The sequence below is a fragment of the Podarcis gaigeae genome, assembly GCF_964106915.1.
Source record: "Podarcis gaigeae genome assembly, chromosome: 2".
In the NCBI taxonomy this organism is placed as follows: domain Eukaryota; kingdom Metazoa; phylum Chordata; class Lepidosauria; order Squamata; family Lacertidae; genus Podarcis; species Podarcis gaigeae.
This window is the reverse complement of record NC_139679.1, coordinates 106,531,432-106,555,529: the sequence shown is the minus strand read 5'-3', so window position 1 is coordinate 106,555,529 and position 24,098 is coordinate 106,531,432. Positions and strand designations below refer to the sequence as shown.

General features: G+C 47.4%; 1 protein-coding gene across 6 annotated transcripts; it reads left to right on the top strand.

Annotated features, from left to right (window-relative positions):
* Positions 1-1,839: 1,839 nt before the first annotated feature.
* Positions 1,840-24,098, top strand: CCDC71 (coiled-coil domain containing 71). 6 transcript variants are annotated; one of them, XR_014560622.1, is made up of 3 exons: positions 1,840-1,940; positions 16,197-18,691; positions 18,985-24,098. XR_014560622.1 is itself a non-coding variant. In XM_083724942.1 (2 exons), exon 2 carries the CDS (start codon positions 16,258-16,260, stop codon positions 17,440-17,442), a length of 1,185 nt encoding a protein of 394 aa, XP_083581068.1. In that variant the 5' UTR covers positions 1,840-1,940; positions 16,197-16,257; the 3' UTR covers positions 17,443-24,098. The 6 variants fall into 6 exon arrangements, 5 of the variants coding, with proteins under 5 accessions (XP_083581068.1, XP_083581070.1, XP_083581069.1 ...); XM_083724942.1 differs by having other exon boundaries at positions 16,197-24,098; XM_083724944.1 differs by lacking the exon at positions 1,840-1,940 and adding an exon at positions 9,210-10,080 and having other exon boundaries at positions 16,197-24,098.

Sequence of the window (24,098 nt, the reverse complement as noted above, 5' to 3'; positions counted from 1 at the left end):
AAAGACTAAAGGAAGCTTACCGCCAGTATACCCCTGTGGACCCAGATGAGGCTGCCAATGCCCCGATCATAAAAACTGCCTTTGTAGCTCAGGCAGCACCCGATGTCCGCCGAAAAATCCAGAAGCACGAGGCTTTCATGGGCCACACCCTTGAGTGGATGTTAGAATTGGCTCAAACCACTTATAATCAGAGGGAGGAAGAGGCACAAAAGAAGAAGGAGAAATATCAAGCAAAAAAGTTGATGGCGTTACAGGTTACCACACCCACCCCTCATGAAAGAGGAAGCGCCCGGGGAGGAGGGCAAGGCCGTCTGGGGAGGAACCAGTGCGCCATCTGCCGGCAGGAAGGGCACTGGAAAAGAGAATGCCCACAGGCTCATTCAGGTGGAAGAGGACGAGGAGAACGAATCCCAGGGCCAATCCCCGTGGGACCTGGACAGGAACTGAGACCCTGGACATCAGTGAATGTCGGCAGGGGTAGAGGACGTGGACAGGGACCCCCCTGGCACCCCCCAGCCCAAAGGCAGCCCGGCGCAATGAGCCTGAGAGAGGAAGAGGAGGAATATTAGGACAGACCGGGCCCAGCTGATTTAGGTTCCCGTGAGCCCATGGTCAAAATACAAACAGGGAACCGAACCATCCCCTTCATGGTGGACACCGGAGCCACACACTCTGTTTTGCCAGTACCAGTATCTAAGCCCACCAAGCAAACAATTAACATAATAGGAGCTACAGGCAAATCACAAAGAGCCCCATTCCTGCAATCTGTTGCCTGTCGCTTGGGCGGCCAAGTGGTCCAACATAAGTTTTTGTATATACCGGAGTGTCCCATCCCATTATTGGGCCGAGACCTGCTATCAAAATTGCAAGCCCAGATTTATTTCCAACCAACAGGAGAAGTAACAATGACCACAGGGCCAGCAGGGGAATTCTCCTTAGAGGTACCCTTAAGGGAACACTGACGCTTAATGATGGTAAAAGAAGAGGAGGGGATTATTTCAGAGGACCTCCTGCAAGAAGTTAACCCTGATGTGTGGGCAGAAGGCAACCCGCCCGGAATGGCAAAAAACATCCCACCTATAATAGTTAAGCCCAAACCATTCGCCCCCCCCCTTCCTGCCTTATGCTTACTAATGCAAAGATGAGAAAAGACACGTACAAGCAAGAGGGGAGGGGGAGTGCTTAGCTAGTAGAAAGATACGTATGGGGAAGTGCTTAGCCAGCAGAATGATAGGAATGTTTAGCAAGAAGTTGAACATTTGCCAGCTGATTGGGAAAGTTTTGAGAGGGTATGGGAGGGGGGAAGAGTGCTCAGAAAAGTATAAGAAAGTCTGCTGAAGTGTCTTGAAACACAGCCAGTTTGCAGGAGCGATCCTGCTGGCTGTCCTGTGCACAGTTTGCAATAAACTCTTTTCTCCAAAGAAGAAACTTTCCTGGTGCTTTTAGCTCTCTCTCTTCGGCACTGGGGACGCGGGCAAACGAATTCCCTGGCAAGGACAAGGTTCAGGCTTCAATAGGAGGGGGAAGGTGGAGAAGACTATGAACATTTTGAAATTAACTGGAAGGAAGAGGCCACTGTGGTGCCTCAGTGAGATGGAAGCCAAATGATTAGCCAGTAACGGATGGAGGGGGAAGGAGTGATTATCTGTGGACGCGGCTTCAGCAGGGTAGGCAGGGGTCTTTGGGTGGGCGTGGCCTCGGGAGTGGGCGGAGCCACGGACGCGCCGCGTGGGCGTGGCCGAAAAAAGACTCGACCGTGGGCGTGGCCGCCAGCGGCGAAGGGGGGGGCGTTGACCAGGTGATAAATGTGGAGGGTGGTCGGGGCCGTCCTCGGCGGGGGCCGGAAGCGGAAGTGGCTTCGTATTTCCGGCGCTCCGCGGGCGGCCATGTTGCAGGGGCTGGAACGGCGCAGCGGCTTTTGCTGGGTCCCGCGGCGGCCGGTAGGTTGCGGGGCCGGCGGCGCTGCAGTCGGGATTCGAACTCGGGGCTCGGGTGGCTCCCTGCCCGCTCTCTCCCCCGTCCCCCCCCGCGTCGCCCTTCTCCGTCCAGCCATGGGATGCCCCGCCCTTTGCTCCCTCCTTCCCCCGAGGGGGAGTCGCAGGACCGGCCCTCCGCCACTGGCTTTGCTGGTATCCTTCGCTGAAGCAGCCTCTCCCTTGCACACCCCCCAGGGCCTTATCCCACCCCACCGAGCCCCGCCCGCCTTTTATTCCGGGGCTGCTTCTCTCTCTCTCCCCCCCAAAGATCCCCCTGGGAGACCCCCGATGTTGTGGCTCCAGTGCCTGTCGGCCCCGATCCTTCCCCTGCAACAGCTGCAGGGATGGATCTCGCCGAGCCCCTCCCAATCTCTGCTGCCACCGAGTAGGGCCGGGCTTAGGGGACCCGTCCTCGCCTTAGGAGTGGCTGTAAATCTAGCTTTACTTTACTCCCCGCGCCGCGTTTCAAACCTGCGTTGTTGCCCAAGGTTCCGTTTGTTGCAAAGGTGGGGTGGGGTGGGGTGGGGAATATTTGCTGCAGAAGCGGAGGGAGCCAGCTCTTTAAATTCCTGCTACCCTTTGCTGGCTTCCCTTGGAGTGACCTCGGTCATGCTGGTATATCAGTCGTTTCCCCGCACAATTTGCACCAAATATGCACATTCATGATAAGCATCTCAACAGGTAGCCAGATGCTCGTTTGGGATCAGTTAGGAGCGCAGGTTTATGTCCCAGTTCCTGGAGACTTGGTTGCGCTCTTCTGCAGGTGGCGTTTGTGGCTTTTTAAATGAGGGAAAACTAGTCCTGTAGCAGCTACAGAAAAAGGACGCTCAGTGTGCACTCACAAACCAACAGTTACAAACTTTTTTGCAGCTCTCGGTCACTACTGTGAGATGCTTAATTAAGATCTCTGTCTCAAGATTGGAAACATTTGTTTAGGGTTATTTGCGTATTCTCTTCCAAGCTAAGGAGCATATCTGGCAAAGTCGAAGGGAGCTAAGAGGATATGCTTCTTTGTGGATACTTATTTTGTATATCGAAAAACAACTTTTAGCCTTCAAAGTTCTTGAAGAGGCTGACAAAATTAACTCCTCGGTGTAGTTGTAGTCCCTAGCTTGTGTTCTAAAACAAAAGCTGGAAAAATAATACCAGAAGTAAGCATTACATTTATTACAGGTTACTATAATAAGTTAAAAGGCCATTAATGAGTAATGGTTACTCATTAAAGCCAGGAATGGCCCAACCAAACACACTTTTCTCTGCCTGGTCACCTGTCCCCAACTTGTCATCTTAATGTAAATTCTGGGCTGTTCCTTCTTTTAAGGCCAGCCAATTTTCTTAAGATTTCTGATGCATGGTTTCTAGTCCATTTATATGAGGATCTGAAACCTTTGCATGTTGCAAGTTTCCATTTCTGGTTTGTGGCCATTGACACCTTCTCATTTTTCTTAACATTGCAATCCTGTGCAGGTTCACTTTAAAGTAAATCCTCCTCTGCTTACTAATAACGCTCCTTAGAAGTGTGATTAGGATCGTAGCCTTAAGACTCCAGTTGCTGCTGCCTTTGCTTGCTTCTAGCATTCCTTTGGACGATAAGTTGCAGCATTTTAACTTTGAAAAATGCATTGGGTGCTCCAGAGGGAGCGATGTCTTGTGGTTCATTTTGGGTTGGGTTCTGTGGTTTAATTGGTTTCTCAGCCTATGAATCTGAATGCGATTACTTTGGGAATGAGATTATTGATTTCTGTACCCCTTTTGTTATAAAGGGCTTCATGCCCCACACATTATTTTTGAAGCAACCATATGAAGCAATTTCCATTTTATAAATAAAGGACCTGAGGCTAGTAGCAACTTGTCCAAAGTCAGCTTGTCAATTCATTGAAGATTTGTGATGCATATTGATGTCCAGGCCAACCACTCTCCACTGGATCAGTCTGGCTCTGCTGTTATTTAACTAGTACTGTGTTTAGGGGGGAAATGTGTGGATCTTGTGTATGACATTGGCTGAAACTAGACATAGTGCCTAATCTGTTTGCTTCTAAAACAGTAGGCCCATGTCATCCACTCTTTCCTTTATAGTGACTAGTGATCTAGATCATGTGACAGGATTGTATCATAGAGTTGCAAGAGCACCTCAAATGTCATTTAGTCCAATCCCCTGTCGGTGGCAGGGAATCTACAGTATGCATGAAAGCTGGCCATCCAACCTCTGCTTGGTTCTTACAAAGGAGAGTCAGCTTTCTAAGGGATTCTTAACATTTCACGTCATCAGGAAACTGTTTCTCTTGTAATTTAAACCATTTGGATTGGATCCTGCCTTCTGGAACAACAGAAAATAAATTTGGTCCATCATCTGCACAGCAGCCCTTTAAATCTTTGAGGATAGCCATTGTAGCACCTCTTAACCCTCTCTTCTCCAGGCAATCATGACAAATGCCTTAGACTTCAATGCAACTTAGAATTTCATTGGTATTGTTTGTCCCACGTTGCACTGCTGATTCATGTTTAGCTTTTGGTCTCATTAAACCCCTACGTTCTTTTCACATGTACTGAAGTCAAACCAGGTGTCTTCCCTACAGACTGAGTGTATATTAGGGGGAGCCCTCCAGATGTTGGGACCTACAACTCCCTTCCAGCATGGCTAAGTCTGGGATGATGGGAGTCTAGCAACACCTAGAGGGCTGCAGGTTCCCTATTTGTGGTGTAATTGCCTAACTGCAAAGTTTTTATATATTCACTGCCGTTGAAATAGCTGTCTTTGGCCCAGTTCTCCATTCTGTCAAGATCATCTTAGATTTGGTTTCCACCTTCTAAGATATTAGCTATCCAGCCCAGTTTGTTGTCACCTGTAAATTTGATGAGCATCTCCTTCATCCATATTACAGTGGTGCCTCGCAAAACGAAATTATTTCGTTCCGCAAGTCTTTTCGTCTTGCGAGTTTTTCGTCTTGCGAAGCATGGTTTCCCATAGGAATGCATTAAAAATCAATAAATGCATTCCTATGGAAACCGCCTTCAGACCAGGTCCGGGGACAGTCTGTCCCCCGACCTCTTCTGAAGGCGGGCGGGGGACAAAAGTCTTTGTCCCCCCTGCCTGCCTTCCCGGGGGCTTTTAAATCGCCCCGGGACTGTCCCGGGGCGATTTAAAAGCCTCCGGACGGCTTTTGAAGGCAGGCGGGGGGGAGCAAAGACTTTTGCCCCCCGACCGCCTTCAGATGATGTCCAGGACCTCTTCTGAAGGCGGGCGGGGGGCAAAAGTCTTTGCTCCCCCCCCCGCCTGCCTTCAAAAGCCATCCGGGATAGCGGGAAGCGCTTCCCTGCTATCCCGGACTGCTTTTAAAATGCTGGCGGTGGGGAGCAAAGCCTTTCGGCCCCCGCCGGCCTTCCTGGACCTCTTCTGAAGGCCGGAGGGGGGGGGAAAGGCTTTGCTCCCCACCGCTAGCATTTAAAAGAGGTCCCCGGAGATTTCCCTATGGGCTTTCTTCTTGCGAAGCAAGCCCATAGGGAAATTCGTTTTGCGAAGCGCCTCCAAAACGGAAAACCCTTTCGTCTAGCGGGTTTTTCGTCTTGCGAGGCGTTCGTCTTGCGGGGCACCACTGTATTTATAAAGATGTCAAATGTTACGAGCCTGGGACGGAACCATGCGTCACTCCACCATGTCACTTCTTTTCAGGGTGGTGAGATGTTGATTAGTGGTCTTTTGGGACAGTTCATTAGGATTGCCATATCTTGAACAGCAAAAAAGAGGCCCGAGCAGAAGCAGGACCCCTGCTCCTACCTGATCTTTGCTGCAATGGCCTTGCTCTGCTGCAGCACTTCTGCTTCCAGGGCCCACCCAAAAAAAACCAACTCCCCCCAAAAAATTTTAAAAACCAAACCTGGACATGTCCTTTAAAATGTAAAAATCCACCCAGATGGGCACGTTGGCCCTCCAAAAGAGGGCATGTCCAGGTTTTCCCGGACGTATGGCAACTCTACAGTCCATCAACTAGCCCCAGATCCACCTAACACAGGACCATCTAGACTGTATTTTACCAGCTTGCAAAAAATAATATGGGGGACCTTGGCAAAGCGTTGCTGAAATAAATGTAGTTCCCTGTTGTACCTCCACTGTTGGAGGCAGTATGCCTCCGAATACCGGTTACCGGCAAGAGTGATGTGCTGAGGTCCTGTTGCAGGCTTTCCATAGACATTGGGTTGGCCAGTGTGAGAATGGGATTGCTAGAAGGGTTGCTGGCCTGATCCAGCAGCGCTCTTCTTATTTATTTATTCAATTGTTGATTCACTTTAGCTTGCCCAAGGCAACCCAAAGCAAATTACAACCAAATGGACAACACACCCCACAGAGGTAGATTAAAACCAAGAGGAAAGAGAAATACATTAAAAACATCCCACCCACTTCTAAAAGGCCACTTATAGTTAAAGACCAAAGGCTTGGTTATAGGGGAAACTGTTTGCCTGGCACCTAAAGATATCTAATGAAGGCGCCAGGCGAGCCACCCCGGGGAGAGCATTCTACAAATGGGGAGCCACCGCAGAAAAGGCCTGTTCTCATGTTTCCACCGTCTAGACACACAAAGAAAGGTATCACATGATGAGCGCAGGGTCTGGGTCAGTTCATATGGGGAAAGGAAAAAGAGGTAGGAATAGGCCAATATGTGTAGAGTCAGTCCCTGGATCAAGTGACTTTTCTTCTTTAAGTTCTCACTAATCTAGCTCAAGGTTTAAAAAAATTCCTTCCAGTAGCACCTTAGAGACCAACTAAGTTTGTTCTTGGTATGAGCTTTCATGTGCATGCACACTTCTCCAGATACACTGAAACAGAAGTCACCAGACCCTTATATATAGTGAGAGGGTGGGGGTGGGGGTGGGAATGGGTGATTGGCTGATAGGTGTGCTAAACCTGTTGACGCCTGTTAACGACTGCAATTGGTCTTACAGGAAAAAAACAAGGGGTGAGATGCCTAAAAATAGCTTTATCGTGTATAATGAGATAAGAATCCAATGTCTCTATTCAGACCAGGTCTCTCCATGGTTTTAAGTTTGGTAATAAGTTGCAACTCAGCAACTTCTCTTTCCAGTCTATTTCTGAAATTAGCTCAAGGTTGTCCTTTGAACCAGCCAGATGGGTAACTGATAATCCATCGCAATCAGTCCATCATTGGAGCCAAAAATGGCAACTGAACATTCCATTTTGGCAACTACAACAATGGTTTAAGGAGCCATTTGGTGCCTAGCTTATATATTGTGAGTTTCTAACACTGGCATTGTGTGCTAGTTACATATACATTGGTACCTCTGGTTACGTACTTAATTCGTTCCGGAGGTCCGTTCTTAACCTGAAACTGTTCTTAACCTGAAGCACCACTTTAGCTAATGGGGCCTCCTGCTGCTGCCACACTGCCAGAGCAAGATTTCTGTTCTCATCCTGAAGCAAAGTTCTTAACCCGAAGCACTATTTCTGGGTTAGCGGAGTCTGTAACCTGAAGCGTATGTAACCTGAAGTGTATGTAACCAGAGGTACCACTGTAAATGTTAAGTGGTTGTTGTTTTACAGATAGGAGTGTGAGCTAGATTTTCAACATCCATGTTTAAAAACCATGGACTGGTTAAATCAGGCAGTCCATATGCCCTCTTATAAAATGCCATGTTCCAGCTGACATCTGGATTCTAGCCAGCCTGGAAGATCCAGTATAATATTGGTTCTCAAAATATTATTCAGGGGAGCTATATTGACTAACAAAAGCCTGATTTTTGGACCAACCCATCCACATAAAAAGTTTAGCCGCAGGCTAGTGTTGGGTGTGCTCTGGGGTGAACACTCAATTAATGTGGAGCAACGGTGAGGCCCAACTAGTTTGGCAAGCGTCATGTCTGAAGTAAGCATGTACCCAGAAGCTGAATGCTTTCCAGACTCCTTTGTAACACCCAGAGATTCCGTGCCAGACATGCAGGAATTTATTTGCGGGTAGCTCTCCGTAGGAAAAGTTCCCTGAAGCTAGGAAGTTCGAAAACGGCTGCAGTTTGGCATTGTGCAAGGATGGGCAGCCTCTGGCACCTGAATCTAATTTTGGCCAAGACATGCTCACCTGCCCTGCATCTGACATAACATATAAAGTCAGGTATGGGGCAGATAAAGACTTGGCTCAGCCAAAGGGAAGATTGGCAGGCACTGCCAATCAGCTGATCAATGGTGTGTGCATTAAGTGGGTAAATAAATATAGGGAAAGCAAAATGTCACTTAGAGAAGGGTCTGGAATATTTTCCTTGAAGCTTAAATTCGTTTTATTCTGCATTGGTTTTTTTTTGGGGGGGGGGATGCTTTACTGCAGGCATGTCCAACCAGTAGATCATGATCTACCGGTAAATCCCCAGCTGATCCTGGTAGGTCACTGGATTCTTATCTATCGTGGGCTTAAATAAAGTGTACAAAAATTTAATTTTTTAAAAAGCTCAAAAACTCTGTGGAATCCTCCCCCCTCAACAAGTCTGGGCAATCCACTCACCCCAAGCATGCTTCTCCTCCCTCCAATGACAATGGGTACATCACTGCCAGTTTTTTAATACTGGGAGTAGATCACAGTCTCTTGGGAGTTGGACGTGCCTGCTTAGTGTGTTGCAAACTGCTTTGAGATTTTCTCTTGTTAGATATATGTTTTTATTATTATTATTATTATTATTATTATTATTATTATTATTATTATTACTTATACCCCACCCATCTGGCTGGGCCTCCCCAGCCACTCTGGGCGGCTCCCAACAGAATATTAAAAACGGTAAGACATCAAACATTAAATAACAATAATAATTTATTATTTCTACTCTGCCCATCTGGCTGGGTTTCCCTAGCCACTCTGGGCGACTTTCAACAGAACATTAAAAACAGAATAAAGCTTCAAACATTAAAAACTTCCCTAAACAGGCTGCCTTCTGAAGTCTTCTAAAAGTCAGATACTTGTTTATTTCCTTGACATCTGGTGGGAGGGCGTTCCAAAGGGCGGGTGCCACCACCAATAAGGCCCCTCTACCTGGTTCCCTGTAACTTCTCACACGGAGGGAACTGCTAGAAGGCCCTCGGAGCTGGACCTCAGTGTCTGGGCTGAACGATGGGCGTGGAGACACTTCTTCAAGTATACTGGGCCGAGGCCATTTAGGGTTTTAAAGGTCAGCGCCAACACTTTGAATATATGTTATGATATATGGTATATCATCTATATATGATGTATATTGTTATGAATACATATATAGAAGTAGTTAAAATCAAAATTGCCGTCTATGCTTAAGAGTCAGAACTGCTTGTCAAAAGCAGTGTCCGTAAACAGCAAGAACCTTGCCTTAGCAATTATGTTCTTTAATAGGAGATTAATAGATGGCCAGATAAGAGGAGGAAAATTTATTGGAATGTAATGACAAGGAGTTCTCACAAACAAGGAGAATTGCCAAGGACAAGTTTGGGAGGGATAGGTAACAGAATGTGCAAGCCAAAACCTGCTGAAAAGGAATGATTGAGGACGACACCTTAATAAGGTAGTAGGAATTTCTGAGGAGAAGACAACTCCAAAAATGGTGTGTCCAATTGGAAGGCCAGGCAGAGTGTCCACAATCTGTTCACGCATTGCTTTATCCAATAGTATTGCATAAATGACACAGGCACGAGGATTGCATATGTATTTACCTGATAGAAGAGGAGTATATAAGAAAAGCCGAAGGGCATGCGCCGAGGTCAGACCATGCTTGTGGCAATAGCATTGTGGCTGACCATTTGGCACTGTCTTAATGATGAATAAATCTCCGTTGAGCCTACCTTGTGTACCTGGCTCCTCTTTCCTTAGAAGCTTTTGGCTGTCTACTCTAAGGAAGGAACCCTAGGAATTTCCCTAACACTCTTTAAAATACAAAGCAGCATAGAAATGAATAATAATAGATCTCATTGAAAGAAAAATGGCGCCTAGACATTCTGTTGCGACAACCGTAACCTAGGTTTAAGGTTCCATTTGGCGTTTGGCTTATATACCTGAGTTTCTAACATGGGGTCTGGAGACCAAAGCCCTACAAGAAAAGGTTGCGAAGGAGTTGGGTATAGCTAACATGGAGAAGAGGCAGTATGGTATAGCCACCTTCACATCAGGGCCATCACATAGATAGTAAAAGCTAGATGATGGTACAGACTGTTTGGCAAGGAAGGAGACTTGTTTGAGAAATGGTGTGCTCTCCTTTATTAGAGGTTTTAAGCAGAGGCTGGATGGCGTCCCATCAGGAATGCTGTAGCTTCAGCAGAATGTGAAACTATTTTTCTAAGACATAGCCTGCGTTCAGACATGGGGCTTATTGCAATAGTTTTCCTGGCTATAATGCTCTAATACTTCTGTCCTGATCTCTAACGCTACTTTCACACCATAGTATCTGTCGTGTTATGGAACTATGGCTTTTGGAGTGGTGTGCTGCCATGTCACACGAAATTTTATACGGCAGAAAATAACTGTATGCCAGGATACTGCCTCAGATTTTGTCACATGGAGTTCTACTGCAAACTGTGATTTCCAAGTTAATTGTGTTGCAAATGGTCCCCCCCCCCCGAAGCAACACAGAATTGAGTGCTTAACTTCCGCTGGATTCCACAAATGGCTTTTACGTTGTGTGAAAGATTACGTCTAATGCAGAAATTAATCAGGCAAGGAAGCACACGGAAACCAGGATAAAGTGCTTTTTTGAATGCAGCCACCATCTCTCAGACTAATCTGTCACATGAAGTGAGCTCCCCATTGATACTTACCTGAGCTCCTTGAAGGGAGAATCAGAGAGCTAGAAGGGACCATGAGGATATCTAGTCCAACCCCCTGCAGTGCAGGAGTCTTTTGCCCAACCTGGGGCTCAAACCTATGACCCTGAGATCAAGAGTCTCCTGCTCTACTGACTGAGCTACCTATGGTGATCATACAGGTGCTCTTGAAGAAGCAGGGCTTTCTTGGTGGTGGCCTTGCAGCTGTCAAACTCCCTCCAGAACCTCTATAATCTTTCAGAAGGCGTGTGGAAATATTTCTGTTTAGAAGTAGAATGCTATTCTCTTCTGATTCTTACAAATGAGATGCTCTTATGGTTCTTTTTCTGCCAGTTCTAAATGGCTTATGTACCCTGCCGCCTTCCTTGTATTCTGAGCCAACCCGGACTGCTCCTTTGAAAGAATGGGGCACTATAAATTATAAGAGTGAGCTTTTGTACAAAAAATGCTACCTCACGCCAGCTAAATTCTCCCAGGCATTACAGAAGATGCTTAAACTCAGGCATGGACTGATACTTAGAGGCGGAAGTTCCGTAGCTGTGAGATACTTGTGGATAATTCAGAGGCCTTTGCAGGAGATTAGATAGCGCTTTAAAAAAATAGTATTATAGGTAGTGAAATATTGGCCATGGTATCCTTGCCTCGGAGGGATACATGGCTTGTCACTCGAGAGAGGTTTGTGTATGTGAGGACAGCTAAAGATATTAGCTAGTCTAGGGCTGGGCGTGTGTGCAGGGACTTAGGCCAGGGGTCAGCAAGGTTTACCTCGCCTGGGCCGGTTCACTCCAGCGCAGATCCCTCTGTGGGCTGGATTGTGCCCGTGCGCCTGCGATTTCCAGCATCTGCACAGACGCGATTTCCGGCGCAGTGGAAGTGAGTCCCTGCAGTGCGGCGGTTAAGCGCAGCGGCAGGGACTTGCCGATTGGGCAGCTCGGCTTGGGGGCCGGTTAAACGACCCCTGCGGGCCGCTTGTGGCCCGTGGGCCTTAGGTTGCCGACCCCTGACTTAGGCTGTGTAAGCACCATACATTTGAAACACATGACTTCCCCCAAATAATCCTGGGAACTAATCATTCAAGGGTGCTGGGAGCTGTAGCGATGCAAGGGGCAAATGACAAGTCTCAGGATGGGGAAAGTCATGTGCTGTAAATGTACGGTGCCTACACAGCCTTAAAAAGGGTCTGTGGGGAAGGGGAGCATTACTACAGCAGATGGATTTTGCCTTGCTAGCTTCTGCCACTGGCTAAACCGAGGGGCCATAGCTTAGCAGTGTGTTTTTGCATTCTGAAGGCCCCTAATTCAGTCCCCTGCATCTACAGGCAAGGCTGTTAATGGCCTTTCTGAAACCAGCTACTGCCAGTCAGTATAGATGCTGCTGCTGCTGCTGCTGCTGCTGCTGCTGCTGCTGCTGCTGCTACTACTACTACTACTATTTTAATAATATTTTAATGTTCCATTATTTTAATTGTTGTGTTTTATTTTTGTTTTTATGTTTGTAATCATTCATCTTGTTTTTTTTTTCCTTGTAAGCCGCTCTGAGCCCGGCCTTGGCTGGGGAGGGGTATAAATAAAAAATTATTATTATTATTATTATTACTACTACTACTACTACAGTGGTACCTCGGTTTACAGACGCTTCAGCTTACAGACTCCGCTAACCCAGAAATAGTACCTTGGGTTAAGAACTTTGCTTCAGGATGAGAACAGAAATCGCACGGCAGCAGGAGGCCCCATTAGCTAAAGTGGTGCTTCAGGTTAAGAACAGTTTCAGGTTAAGAACGGACCTCCAGAACGAATTAAGTTCTTAACCTGAGGTACCACTGTACTACTACTACTACTAATTTTTACTATTTATATCCCATCCATCTGGCTGGGTCCCCCAGCCACTCTGGGTGGCTTATAGCATATATAAAAACATAATAAAACATAAAACATTCAAAACCAGAATATTTTATACAGACAATAAGTAAACCATTAAATCAATAGAAACTAACAACAACAGTTAGAAGGACCAGTGGTTTGGTCTAGTATCATCTATTTGCATGCTGCCTTTCCACGATCAATATTGTCAAGGAGGCTCACGGGGTGAAAATTACATAATTCACAAGTTACAAAATATAAGAAAACTTGAGCAGTAAGTTAACGAAAGCATCCCATTAAGAAATATCCGATCAAATTAAACAATCACCTTACAATTCATAATTGGATCTAACAGCAAAATACGAAAAACAGCAAAAATAATATATTGTACCCCCCCCCCAAAAAAGTAAGTATAAGCTAGCTTCCTAGATTTAGAGGTTGATAGCAGTGCTCCTTCACTGCAGTGGGCAAGCAAATGTTCATTATACAGATGTCTTCTTAGGTTTGGCCTCTGGGCTTGGAGTGGAGTTTCTTTCAAAGGCGCAGTCAGGGTTGCCTTCACAACCTTTGAATTTCCCATTTTTCAAGTGATTCCTCCAGTTGTTGTGGCAGCTCACATTGCTGAAAGTGTGCAGTGTTTATCTTTGTGGTTCAAATGCCCTTGAAACTGCAAGGACTCCCAAGCAGCAATATTGCCAGAAGGTTATATAAACATCAAGTATAACCAACCAGGTATGGGGTTATGAAACCAGCATATTTGAATCTGTTTTATCCTGGTCCAAGAGTCACAGTTCAAAGAGTAAGGGCTCCTTCCCACTTCTGCCCGACTCGTATCTTGAGCGTATTGTATACTGATTAATTGCCTTGGATCCGAGGGCTTTTCTCGTTATTCCGTGGCCGTGCTTTGTGGAAATCCAATCCTAACTGCTGAATGGAAGCTCAATTAAGCAAAACCTCTCTTTGGATTTTCTGCACATCAGATAAGATGCAATTTAGTCACCAAGGCCGGATTTTCACAAGGCACAGCTGTGTGGCAGCCATGTTAAAAAAAGAAGTCACAAACATGTACAAATGGTTGTTAACGGTACAATTCAGTTCACACTTAAGGAATCCAGCAACTCTGTCATTTTACCAGTGTATGAAGAACAGGCAACAAATCCAGCCAAACAGGAGAAAACATCAGTATAGTAGAAAGAAAATGATTATACATTCAACGTAGAGTAGCCCCATTGAAATTGATGAACCTAAGTTAGCAATGTACATCAACTTCATTGGATCATCTACTCTTGAGGAGGACTAATATTGAATATGACCCTCCAGTCCTCAACAATGTCAAGCAGACATAAAGCATTTCCATATCAGTTTCTGCTTCTTCACATTTGTCACCATATTTATAATGGACTTACAAAACACTGAAAGTTTGTTTTCAGAAAAACAAAACAGAAAGGCTTGGAGAAAACCCATCCTCTTTCCCACAAGGCCTTCACCTCTCTAAGTGTTTGATCTTAAATGGACTTTGTAAGTTGTGCATCTGAACTAGTTCATGGTAGAATTGGAACATGAATTTGGAAGCTGGTTGCTACCTATATAGGACCAAACCAGTAAATTGATTAGAATCAAATGCATCACTTAAGAACCGAAGGAAAGAAGTGGTCCTGGCTTGGTTAGAATTGGGGAACAGAGTCCTTAACCATCAGTATGTATTATGGGGGGGGAGGCCTCATCCATGCTCATAGTGCTCTCTTCACTTTTCAGACTTGTCATGCTGGAGTGTCCATGATTCAACTTGAACCTTTGTTCCAGGTGACAGTGTTCCTGAACTCCGTTGGCTGGCTATCCTCTTCTTAAGACTGTTTGGATTTGGGGGGAGGCGTCGTTGATGAAATTATTTTCCTGTATTTGTACCGTGACTAGGGCATGATATGTAATATGGCCTGGTTGCTGCTGGGCCCTAAACTTCAGTAGACTTATTAAGAATGCAATCAAGTAGATAAGTGTCTTGAGCTGCATCCCAGCTGTTCCTGAGCGCGAGTATCTCCCCAAGCGTTTCCGGCAGGCATTATGATGAGAAATTTGACTCATCGTGAGATTGGCAGAGCTACTCTTGACGCGCAAGCCTATTTCTTTATCTGATTGAAACATAATCGCAGGATGGTGTGGCCTGCACAGGGGAAGCGTGATTTTCTGGATTTTACTGTTTTATCTTTTTGTAAAACCGCACTGAGGGGTTTTTGTTTGTTAACAGACAAGGGGTGTATAAATTTTATGAAATAAATCAGGGGTCACCAACCTATAGCCCTGGGGCCGGATAAGGCCCGAGGGACTCGTTTATCCGGCCCGCGGCAACTGCCACCTGCTGCCACCCGCTCTTACCGGCACGGCACAGGGACCCACTTCCGGGTCAGAGGAGGCCCGTGCGCATGCGCATAAGCTATTTCCAGTGCTCCTCCGACCTGAAAGTGCGCCAGAAATAGCTTGTGCGTATGGGCACGCGCTCCCCCACCCTCTGGCCCACCATGCAATTGTCGCTGGAGACACTGGCCCGAGGCAAGGAAAGCTTGGAGACCCCTGAAATAAATAATAAAGAAATGACAGAATATAAGTGCTCAAGAGAGCACATGCTCAAAAAATAAGTTACTTATGAACAAAATATGGGCCAGATGATGACGGTGTCGTGTGTATTAATGAAAAAGTGTGTGTTTCGTTTGAGTCAGTCACCCTCACACCAGCACCTTTTTACCTAGTCAGCTTGTGCCTTGATGTGCCTTACCCTCCTGGCAACCTATTGCCCTAGCAACTTTTCTCTCTCTTTCCTCTGCCATCAGCAACGGGAATCAGAATGTCCCCCTGTACCTCTGTAGAATCAAAAGGAAGAACAAAGCCTTAATTGTGATGGGTGGGTGGTCAATAGAATCTTAGCAAGCGACTTCCTTGAAATAGTCTTTGCTTAAGGTGATGATAAGGCAGGGTTAATTTGTTTGAACATAAGAAATTACTTAGACATTTGTTTTGGGACACCTATAGACCAAAATGGAAGATGCAGGCATGTTCTGAGACTTAGGGCAGGGGAAAGGTTTGCAATGATCTAGTAAAGATGCTGTGCGAGCATCTCTTTAGGATTATGGCCTGCTGAATCATGAAAAAGTGTTAACATGGAAGAATGTGAGTCCAGTGACGGGACAGGAAGTCCTCTGCTCCGAGCTCGCCTTTTTGAGGTAGTTTTGGGCAGCTGTGGTAGCATTCTGAAATTTAGACTAGCTCCTTAAAATTACATCTGTGGCTGATACAATTCTTTGGGGAAGGGGGGAGAGGCAACTTGCTAAATGGTATACAGTTCTGATTTAGGTTTAAGGTTTTCTTAAATTCAGGCCATTCTGTGTCCTCTGCAGCTTTGCTACAATGTGCTTATTTAGTCAATGGCGTTCTGGCAGAGTTGACCCCTTGTGATTGTAGGCCTTGTGCTCTTGAAAGGTAAGGCTAACTCACTGCAGGGCCTTGAGAGCCTCCACACAAGAAAAAAACACCCCTGTATTTGTCTGTTTCTCGGGCTGTAAGTTAACTGCCTTTTCCCCCTTTTCATTTGAGGTGACCTGCATTGGCTTCCACGTGGTTTGGACCCCTAAGAAGTTCCCGCTAGCCTAATGCCATGAATGTTGAGGCGGACAATGCGGAAGAAAAAGCCGTCCATTCGTGGTCAAGGATCTCCTCCGCAGGACAGAAGGCCTTGGAAGAAGCTCTGCGAGTCTTCAACCCCATGTCCAGGGACCTGTCTGACACGGAGACCCAGCTGGTAGCTTTTCTCCAAGGCCTCAGGGAGGAAGGCTACCAGCCCACCATCCTCAGAAGCAAAGACGTTTATGGGTACATGTCGTGTACTGCCCGTATGCCTGGCCAGGCAAAAGACAGCATTCCGGACACTTCAAAAGCAGCTGCCCCTATTTCGGAATCCGCAAAGGCTCCAGCCCGAAGCACCGCAGTCGTGGCAAAGGTATCCGGCCCCTTAGCAGGCGTTACCGTAAGTTCTCCCAAAGCCTCTGAAAAGCCATTGCCGAAGAGCAGTAGTTCCACCAACCTCCTGTTGAACTCTTTGAAACGGACACGCTCAGGCACATCGAATGCATCTGCTGTGGGCTTCCCTGCTCACTTGTACCCTGGCGTCTACCCGGCCATGAGACTGTCTGTTGTGCTGGAAGCCTTGGTCCCTCTGAAAGCCACAGCCTCCTGCCTGGAGTCCAAATGTGAACAAGGGCGCCTTGGGATTTCGCCCTCGGACCTTAAGCTCCTCAAGGCAGCTGGGCCGTCCAGGCAGCCTCCAGCCATCAAAGCTACTAAAATGCCACCCGGTCAGTTGGACCCCAAAGGGTATAGGCACGCGGCGAAAAAAGGACCGGACTCTGGTGCTCTGGCGGTGAGCCTTGTGAAAGGACCCAAAGGTGGCGTTCTGCAGGAGAGCAACGCTTGCAAAGCCTCCGGGGTTCTGAACGGCCGGCTTTCTGGAAGCGCCTCCCAGAGCTCCAGTACTGGGACGTCCAGGACGAAGGAGCCGCCCGCGGCCAAAACGGAACGGAGAGGTGGCGGCAGCCGCCAGGAGACGGCCGAGCAGAAGAGGAAAAGAGCGGAGGAGGGGAAGGAGTTGCCGCACAGGAAGAAAACGACTCCCGGCAAACCAGATCTGGCGTCCGCAACGTTGAACCTGCTGAAGTTCCGGGCGATCAAGGTGAACAGCTCTTCCGACGACGAGTTGCGGAGGAGAGCACAGAAGATCCTCCGGGTGAATCTGTCCCCTGTCATCAGAATCCAGCCGTTGCCTCACTCCCGCAGCGTCCCTTGAGGGGCTCGGAGAAGTTGGAGCCGCAGGGCCACCAATGCAGGCGCCATCGAGCAGACTGCAGGCCTCTTGCGGGGGGAGTTGATGAGGATATCCACATTTGCAGTCCTCAGGCCTGTCACTAGCAGCTGGGGAGAGTTCTGCAGAGTTGGGCAACTGTTGGATTATATATTATAAAAAAAAAAACTTTTTAAGAGGCCTCCGAGGCTTCATCCTGATAGATATAAGGCGCAGAGCATTAGCCTTCCTCTAGAACACTTTTCTACCATGCTTTTTTCAACATGGCAGAGCACACATCTGGGATGTGGCGGCACTGGGGATGATTGGTGTACTGTGATATTTTACTTTAGTTTTTTTTAAAAAGCAAACAAACCTGTAAACCTACGTGGTTTTGATTTGATCATATTTTATATACGTATTATTAAATATAAATATCTACGGACTCACATACATGCATTGCCCAAGGGCTGTCAGAATGTGATCCCTTCTTCATTGCCCCCCTACCCCCCAAGTTGGTTTCAAAAGCTTTTCTCTCCAATTTGTTGCTAGATTGTTTAATGGAAGGCCTTTTCCTGTCTGCAGTGTTGCCTCCCTTGGCTGTAAATCTGAGTGGCTGGCTACCCTTTACCACCTGCCGGCTCCTACTTGCTGCCCATGCCACCACCTTATACATCTGACTGGGGGATAAAGGTTGCACATCAGCCGGAAGAGTTTATAGAAAGGGAAGTAGAAAACGTTTGCTTTCTCCGGTGCCCTCGTCCCTTCGCTTGACCAGATTTTTTAATCCCAGCAGACCATGAGTCAGTGGCAGAGGAAAGGGGATTTTGGGGGAGGAGAGTTGCCCCCAGATAGGGAGACTTTGCATATGAAAAAAACAGCAAGGGAGGACATACCAAGGCCCCTGGCACGCCCCAAGCAAGCAGAAAAGGGTGCCTCATAATTTAGTGCAAAGATAGTGCCATAGTGGGCAGGAAGGGCGCCTCTCTGTGGAAGCCCCTTCTGAAGATCTACAGTTCATGGTGGGGGGGCTCTGCTTGCCAGCCAATTTCCTGTGTCCTGTGTTTTATTCTCCAAAGGGCAACTTAGCAAACCATAGTGGAATTGACCCTCCCCTCTCTTTAGTTTTTTTTTTTTAAAAGAACCTGTGGCTGCTCATGATAAATATTTTCTAGTGCAATCGTTGGAACGTTTCTGCCACCAGACATTTTAGTATGTCTGACCTACAGCCATTGGGCTGTCTGAATGTACCCAGGTGTATCCTGCTGCAGTAAGGTGACGAGAGGTTTTTGGGCCTGACGTAGAAGTGACTGGGCGTGATTCTTGTTGCAAAAAGAATCCTAGAATCCTAGCATGGCAGACTCGGAAGGGACCTAGTCATCTAGTCCAACCACAGCAGAGGCTTCGGGCCTGTGAGCCTTTAAAGCAGCCTTTCTCAACCTTGGGTCCCCAGATGTTTTGGGCCTACAACTCCCATCATCCCTGACCACTGGTCCTGTGAGCTGGGGATTATGGGAGTTGTAGGCCAAAAACATCTGGGGACCCAAGGTTGAGAACCACTGCTTTAAAGGTTCTTATCCTTGCCAGCACCTCCAGTATTTCAAGAAGAGCATGCTTCAGCTTTGTGCCACGTTTGCAAACCTAAGCTTGTTTTAAACCTGTTGAACCACTGTGGTGGAAGGTGAGGGAACTTCTCCACGAGCCATTGGCAGATGCTCTTGACTTTGCAGAGCTGCCAGCACCATCATTGTGGAAATCTGCCTTCTCACGCCTATGCTGGGACAATCTTTGCTTTTAGCACAGCGGCTCATCTAAGTTGCTGCTTGGCATCTTTCCATTGGGGGTGGGGGTCTCTAGATTTGAGCGTCTCCTCTCAGTTGAGGCAAGGAGAAAATCTAGCCTCTTCCGACTACAGCTCCAGCACTTGGGCCTGCCCCAGTTAAGCTGCTTTCAGGAAACATTCTCTCCAAAGGATAATAGCTTTCCTTTCTGCGATCGCTTCTGAGTTAGGTATTTATCTTGCTGGTAGGGCAAAAGGAAAACAGGGGGACCTCCCCCTCCCTTCCACCAAGCTGCTGTAGATGCTTTAAGAGCGTTCTTCTCAATGAATTTGTAGGAAATCCTTTCTGTTCTGCTCATCCAATAGAGAATGTGCTAGGGGCAAGTTTCTTGATGATGCCATTCGTGTGCGTGCGCACACTCACACCAAGTGCCTGGCAAAGTCGAGACTGGGTGGCAGTTGGGTGTGTCAGTACACAAACAAATCTGCTTCTAGAGGAGACTTTTTTCCTCCTGGAACAGCTTTTGGTGAAGCCTTGGTTCTTGATTTGTGCACCTGTTGTACTCACAACTGCGTAGGAGCATAGCCTGGCTTCAGCTGTGTGACTTCCACCTGCTCAGGTGCCCTTGAGGGTTTGTCGTTTTCGTTGGAGGAGTTACGGCTTGCCGAGGGAATTCTTAGCCAACTCACAAAACTCTGCGTACCTGGATTGTGTTCTTAAGGGAGGAACAGTTGTTACAGCATGGAGGGGGAAACTGACACACACACACACACACACACACACACACACCCCAGATGTTGTTGAACTGCAACTCCCAACATTCTTGACCATTGGCCGTGCTGCTTGGGGCTGATGGGAGTTGAAGTTTCCACGACATGTGGCTGAACAAATATCTTGGATCGGTAAGAGGAACAGAGATAGCAATTAAATGAGGCTCCATAACCCGTTTGCAGGCAGTAAAGGGAGATTAGCACTCTTTGCCCTAAATACCAAATGCGAGATTGGCTGAATGTGTACATGTGTGTGTACCAAGTCCCTCTGTAAATGTCCTGGGCTGAGAGCTGTAAAAAGAAACAGAAAGCAAAAACAAAACAAAACATAAACCCACAAAAAACCCCCTACAACAACAGATAAGGTCTCAGCCTGGTATAGAATCATGGAGTTGTAAGGAACCCCAGGATCATCTAGTCTGGTCCTGTTCAACGCAGTAATCACAACTAAAGAATCCCTGACAGATGGCCACCCAACCCCTGTTTAAAAATCTCCAATGCAGGATAGTCTGCCACCTTCCAAGGTGCTTTGTTCCACTGTCAAGCAGCTCTTACTATCAGAGAGTTCTTTCTCACCTGAAAAGGAAAAGGATTTTTAAAATGGAAATTCATCAGGCAGTTTGCTTATATGGATAAGCCATCAATTTTGAGTTTATTTGTTGTGGCTCAACCTCTCCTTTTGGTTTTGCAATGTTAAAATTAGCCAGGAAAGGTAGTGTAATGCATAAGCAGTTTACGAATAGCGCAAGACGAAAGCTCTTCCATTCAGGCCCGGGGAAACCCCAGGGATGAGGTCAAGAAAGGTCTTCTAGGAAGCAGGTTTTCAATCTGCTGCAGCGAAGCGTTCTGTTCCCCAAAGACACTAGCCCGGCACTTAGTCCGGTAAAGATATAACTCTAAAGAAAACCTAAGCAGGAATCTAGATAGCTTTTTGTGCCTTTACAATGGTCACATCTACTTAGCCTGTAATATTTCCTCTCCCTGGTTGATGCTTGAGAAGCCCACGTAGTTCACTGCAATAAGTTAGCGCGAGGAGATGAATGGTCTCTTGCATGGGAAGAATTCCCCCAGCCTCTTAATGCCCATCAGCTGAAGTGGGGGAGAACCTGTGATGACCCCCCAGTAGCTTGCCGCTTCAGTAGCAAGCTTTCCAACTAAAATGATTTTGCTACTTAAAAGAATGCTAAGAGGGGAGGCCGTGTCTTGTGGCGGATGCTTAAACACGGGACTGGTGCCAAAAGTGCTTGTAGACCTCCGCCATCAAGAGCGCCACCTAATTTTGGGCATGGGGAAATGGGGCCAGCGCTCAGCTCATGCATGCAACCTCTGCTACTCAGTTTCCAGGTGTCTTTGGAGTAGCCACTCTCATGCGGTAAAGCTCCACAATAGATCTGATTTCCTGAGATCTATCCTATATGTCTATCTGCCAAGTATTCTCTCTTCGGACTGGTGCTGGTTGTCCAGAGTCTCAGGCAAGGCTTTTTTCCCAAGCCCTGTTTCCTTTTTAGCTGAAGATGCTGGGGTTGCAGCAAGGGACTTCTGCATGGAAAGCAGATTCTCTACCACTGAGCTGCGGGTGCTTTTTTGCATGCGTCCATGTCTGCTAGGTCACAGGGCTAGCCCCAGCATCCCAGTTTCAAAAGAGTCTTTGGGTACAGGGGAAGATTAATTTTAGGGAAAGCGACCTTAGAGAGTAATTACCGGAGAAGGCTATAATGCGTTGAATGCTAGGTATGAGATGACGTCACACGTTGACGTACGTAGTGATCTCCAACCTCCCATAGGGGAGCACGCCTGTGGCTATCTGGCAATGACTACTCAGAGCTTTCATCTTTGGGTCCCGGGCAGCTGTTCGCACTGTCCTGTTCCGCCACCCTGCGATTTCCTGAGCTGAATCAGCTTGAGATTTCCCACGATGGCTCTTTTGTGTCGTTGACTGAGCCCTCGCATACTTGGATCTCTGGGCTTGAAAGGCTTTTGTTCACTTAGAGGTGATCGCTGGATTCACTTCTGCACGGTATTGAGTGCCTTTTGGGGGAGAGAGGCAATTGGAAGGGGCGGGCGAGGCCCTTGGCTGCACAGGCCCCTGGCCAGGTTCTGTCCAGCGCTATTCCACAGCTCCAGTACCAGAAAGCATGCATCCGAATGGTCTCGGATTGAGCCATTCTTCATGACGCTTGCATTTTATAAGGGATTACCTATTCTGTGCGCCCTGTGGTTAGGAGTTAGCAAGTGCATTTGTAAGCTGAGAACATGCTTCATGCGCTCTTGGCTTGCTGGGCATGTGGAGGCTCTGGATGCGATAAATGTGAATAAATGCTGCGGCTGAGTGGGTATGGACACCTGGGAGAAGGAAGCGGGATTAGGAGTACTTACAAGATATTACACACACTTAGCTGCTCAGTCTCCTATTCTTAGTCTCTTGTGACAGGCTGGCGGACTGTAGCCCTGCTCACTCAAACTGTGCACGCATTCCAATGTGAGTCATGGGCATAGCCAGGGGGGCAGCTGCCCCCCCACATCAAGTAAAGAAATAAAAATAGTTAACTAAAAGTAGAAATTGTAGAAAGGTTTTGACAGGTTTTTTCTGAGCGTGGGGTCCAGAGAAAGCGATTTAAGACATCTGTTGGGACATTTCATTCTGAATCTGCTAGAGCGAGCCAGGCAGGTGGGTGTTTTACCCCCCAAAACCATACATCCTGGCTATGCCCATAGTGTGATTGGGGCCGCATTGACCAGCCCCGCCTCTGACATTTGCAAGAAGGGAGCTTTTCGATGTACCACTCTTATGTGTGAAGCCTCCCTCCCTTCAGTCTTGTGTGAGGATTCCAAGGGGCTCCTGTTGCTTTAAGAATCTTTCCCTGTTTTTGTGGGTGATCCCCATGCTTCTCATTGCGCAACCTTGTCTTTGGGAGTTGGGAGGCGATTGGGCATGGCCAACCTGCCTCCTTCCTGCTTCCCTTGGTATGTGTTTACTACCAGAGTAGATTGGAGGTGGTGGATGAAGGCAAGCCAAAGACCAGTCACCTTCACCGCATGGTTTGCAGGACCCAGACCGATCCCCACCAGTCGTGCGAAACGCTTCGCTGTGGCTGTGCCAGCAGGGATCGGAAGTGCTAAAATGTCATGGGCAGGCCCTTGGGGAGCTCTCTCTGTGGAGAACGATGGTCTGGAAATATCCCTTCCCCCTGTTTTTCTTCCTATCGCTCAGACAGGGTATTGCTGCTACGCCAGTGCCTGGAACGGGGAGGGTCTGTGGAAACAGTTGTTAAAACACAAGGCATTGCAAAACCACTGTGTCTCCCGGCTGTCTCTCTGCCTCTGCCGGTCTCCATATGCAAAGCACTTTGAATTGTACCCTTTTGCGCCCGAAGGACATGGGAGCCACAGAGGCGGCCTTCGTTTATGTAGCACACCACGACTCTCTCCTTGGTCTTTTGTGTTTCGGATGCTGTCTTTCCTGGTAGACGCCGCCTGCAGAGTAGCTAGATTCTGCCAGCCAGACTACGGCAGGGCCAGCACAAGGTATTGTGTGTGTGTGGCGGCCCTTCTCAACGTTTCTACATTGCCAAGCACAAACCTGGTGTCCTTTCATGGAAGTGGATCTCATCTCCAGCCCTGAACTTGTGGCTACCCGCCATTTCCCCAACGTGCTGTAAACCTTGATATAACATTATATAGACATATATTTTTCTCTGGCCATTGGTTACTTCTCACCTGTGACTCCCTGGCACTATGTGGGAGGAGAAGCAAACAGAACACTTTGGTATTATGGGTTTGAACCACCACCTGGCTGCCTCGCAAGAGCAGATTTCTCTCCCATTCAATTTCTATGTGCAGGACGCTTTCTGAAGTTCTCTGTTTTGATGTTACATATGCAGCCAGCCCACCGTTCCCGGTTTCAGTGTTTGTATATTTTTGGAACAGCCCCGTGTGACGCGAGGCGACTTTTTGAGTATTATGTTTTCACCAAGGAGGGAAAGGGAACAAAAAACCCCGACCTGTCTTTTATTTTTTAAATGAAGTGAAAGTTTTCTTTCCTTGGTTTTGGAATTGTAGCAGATGACCCCCGCTCTGCCATTCTACATAAAAAATGGTGCTTCAAAACCCA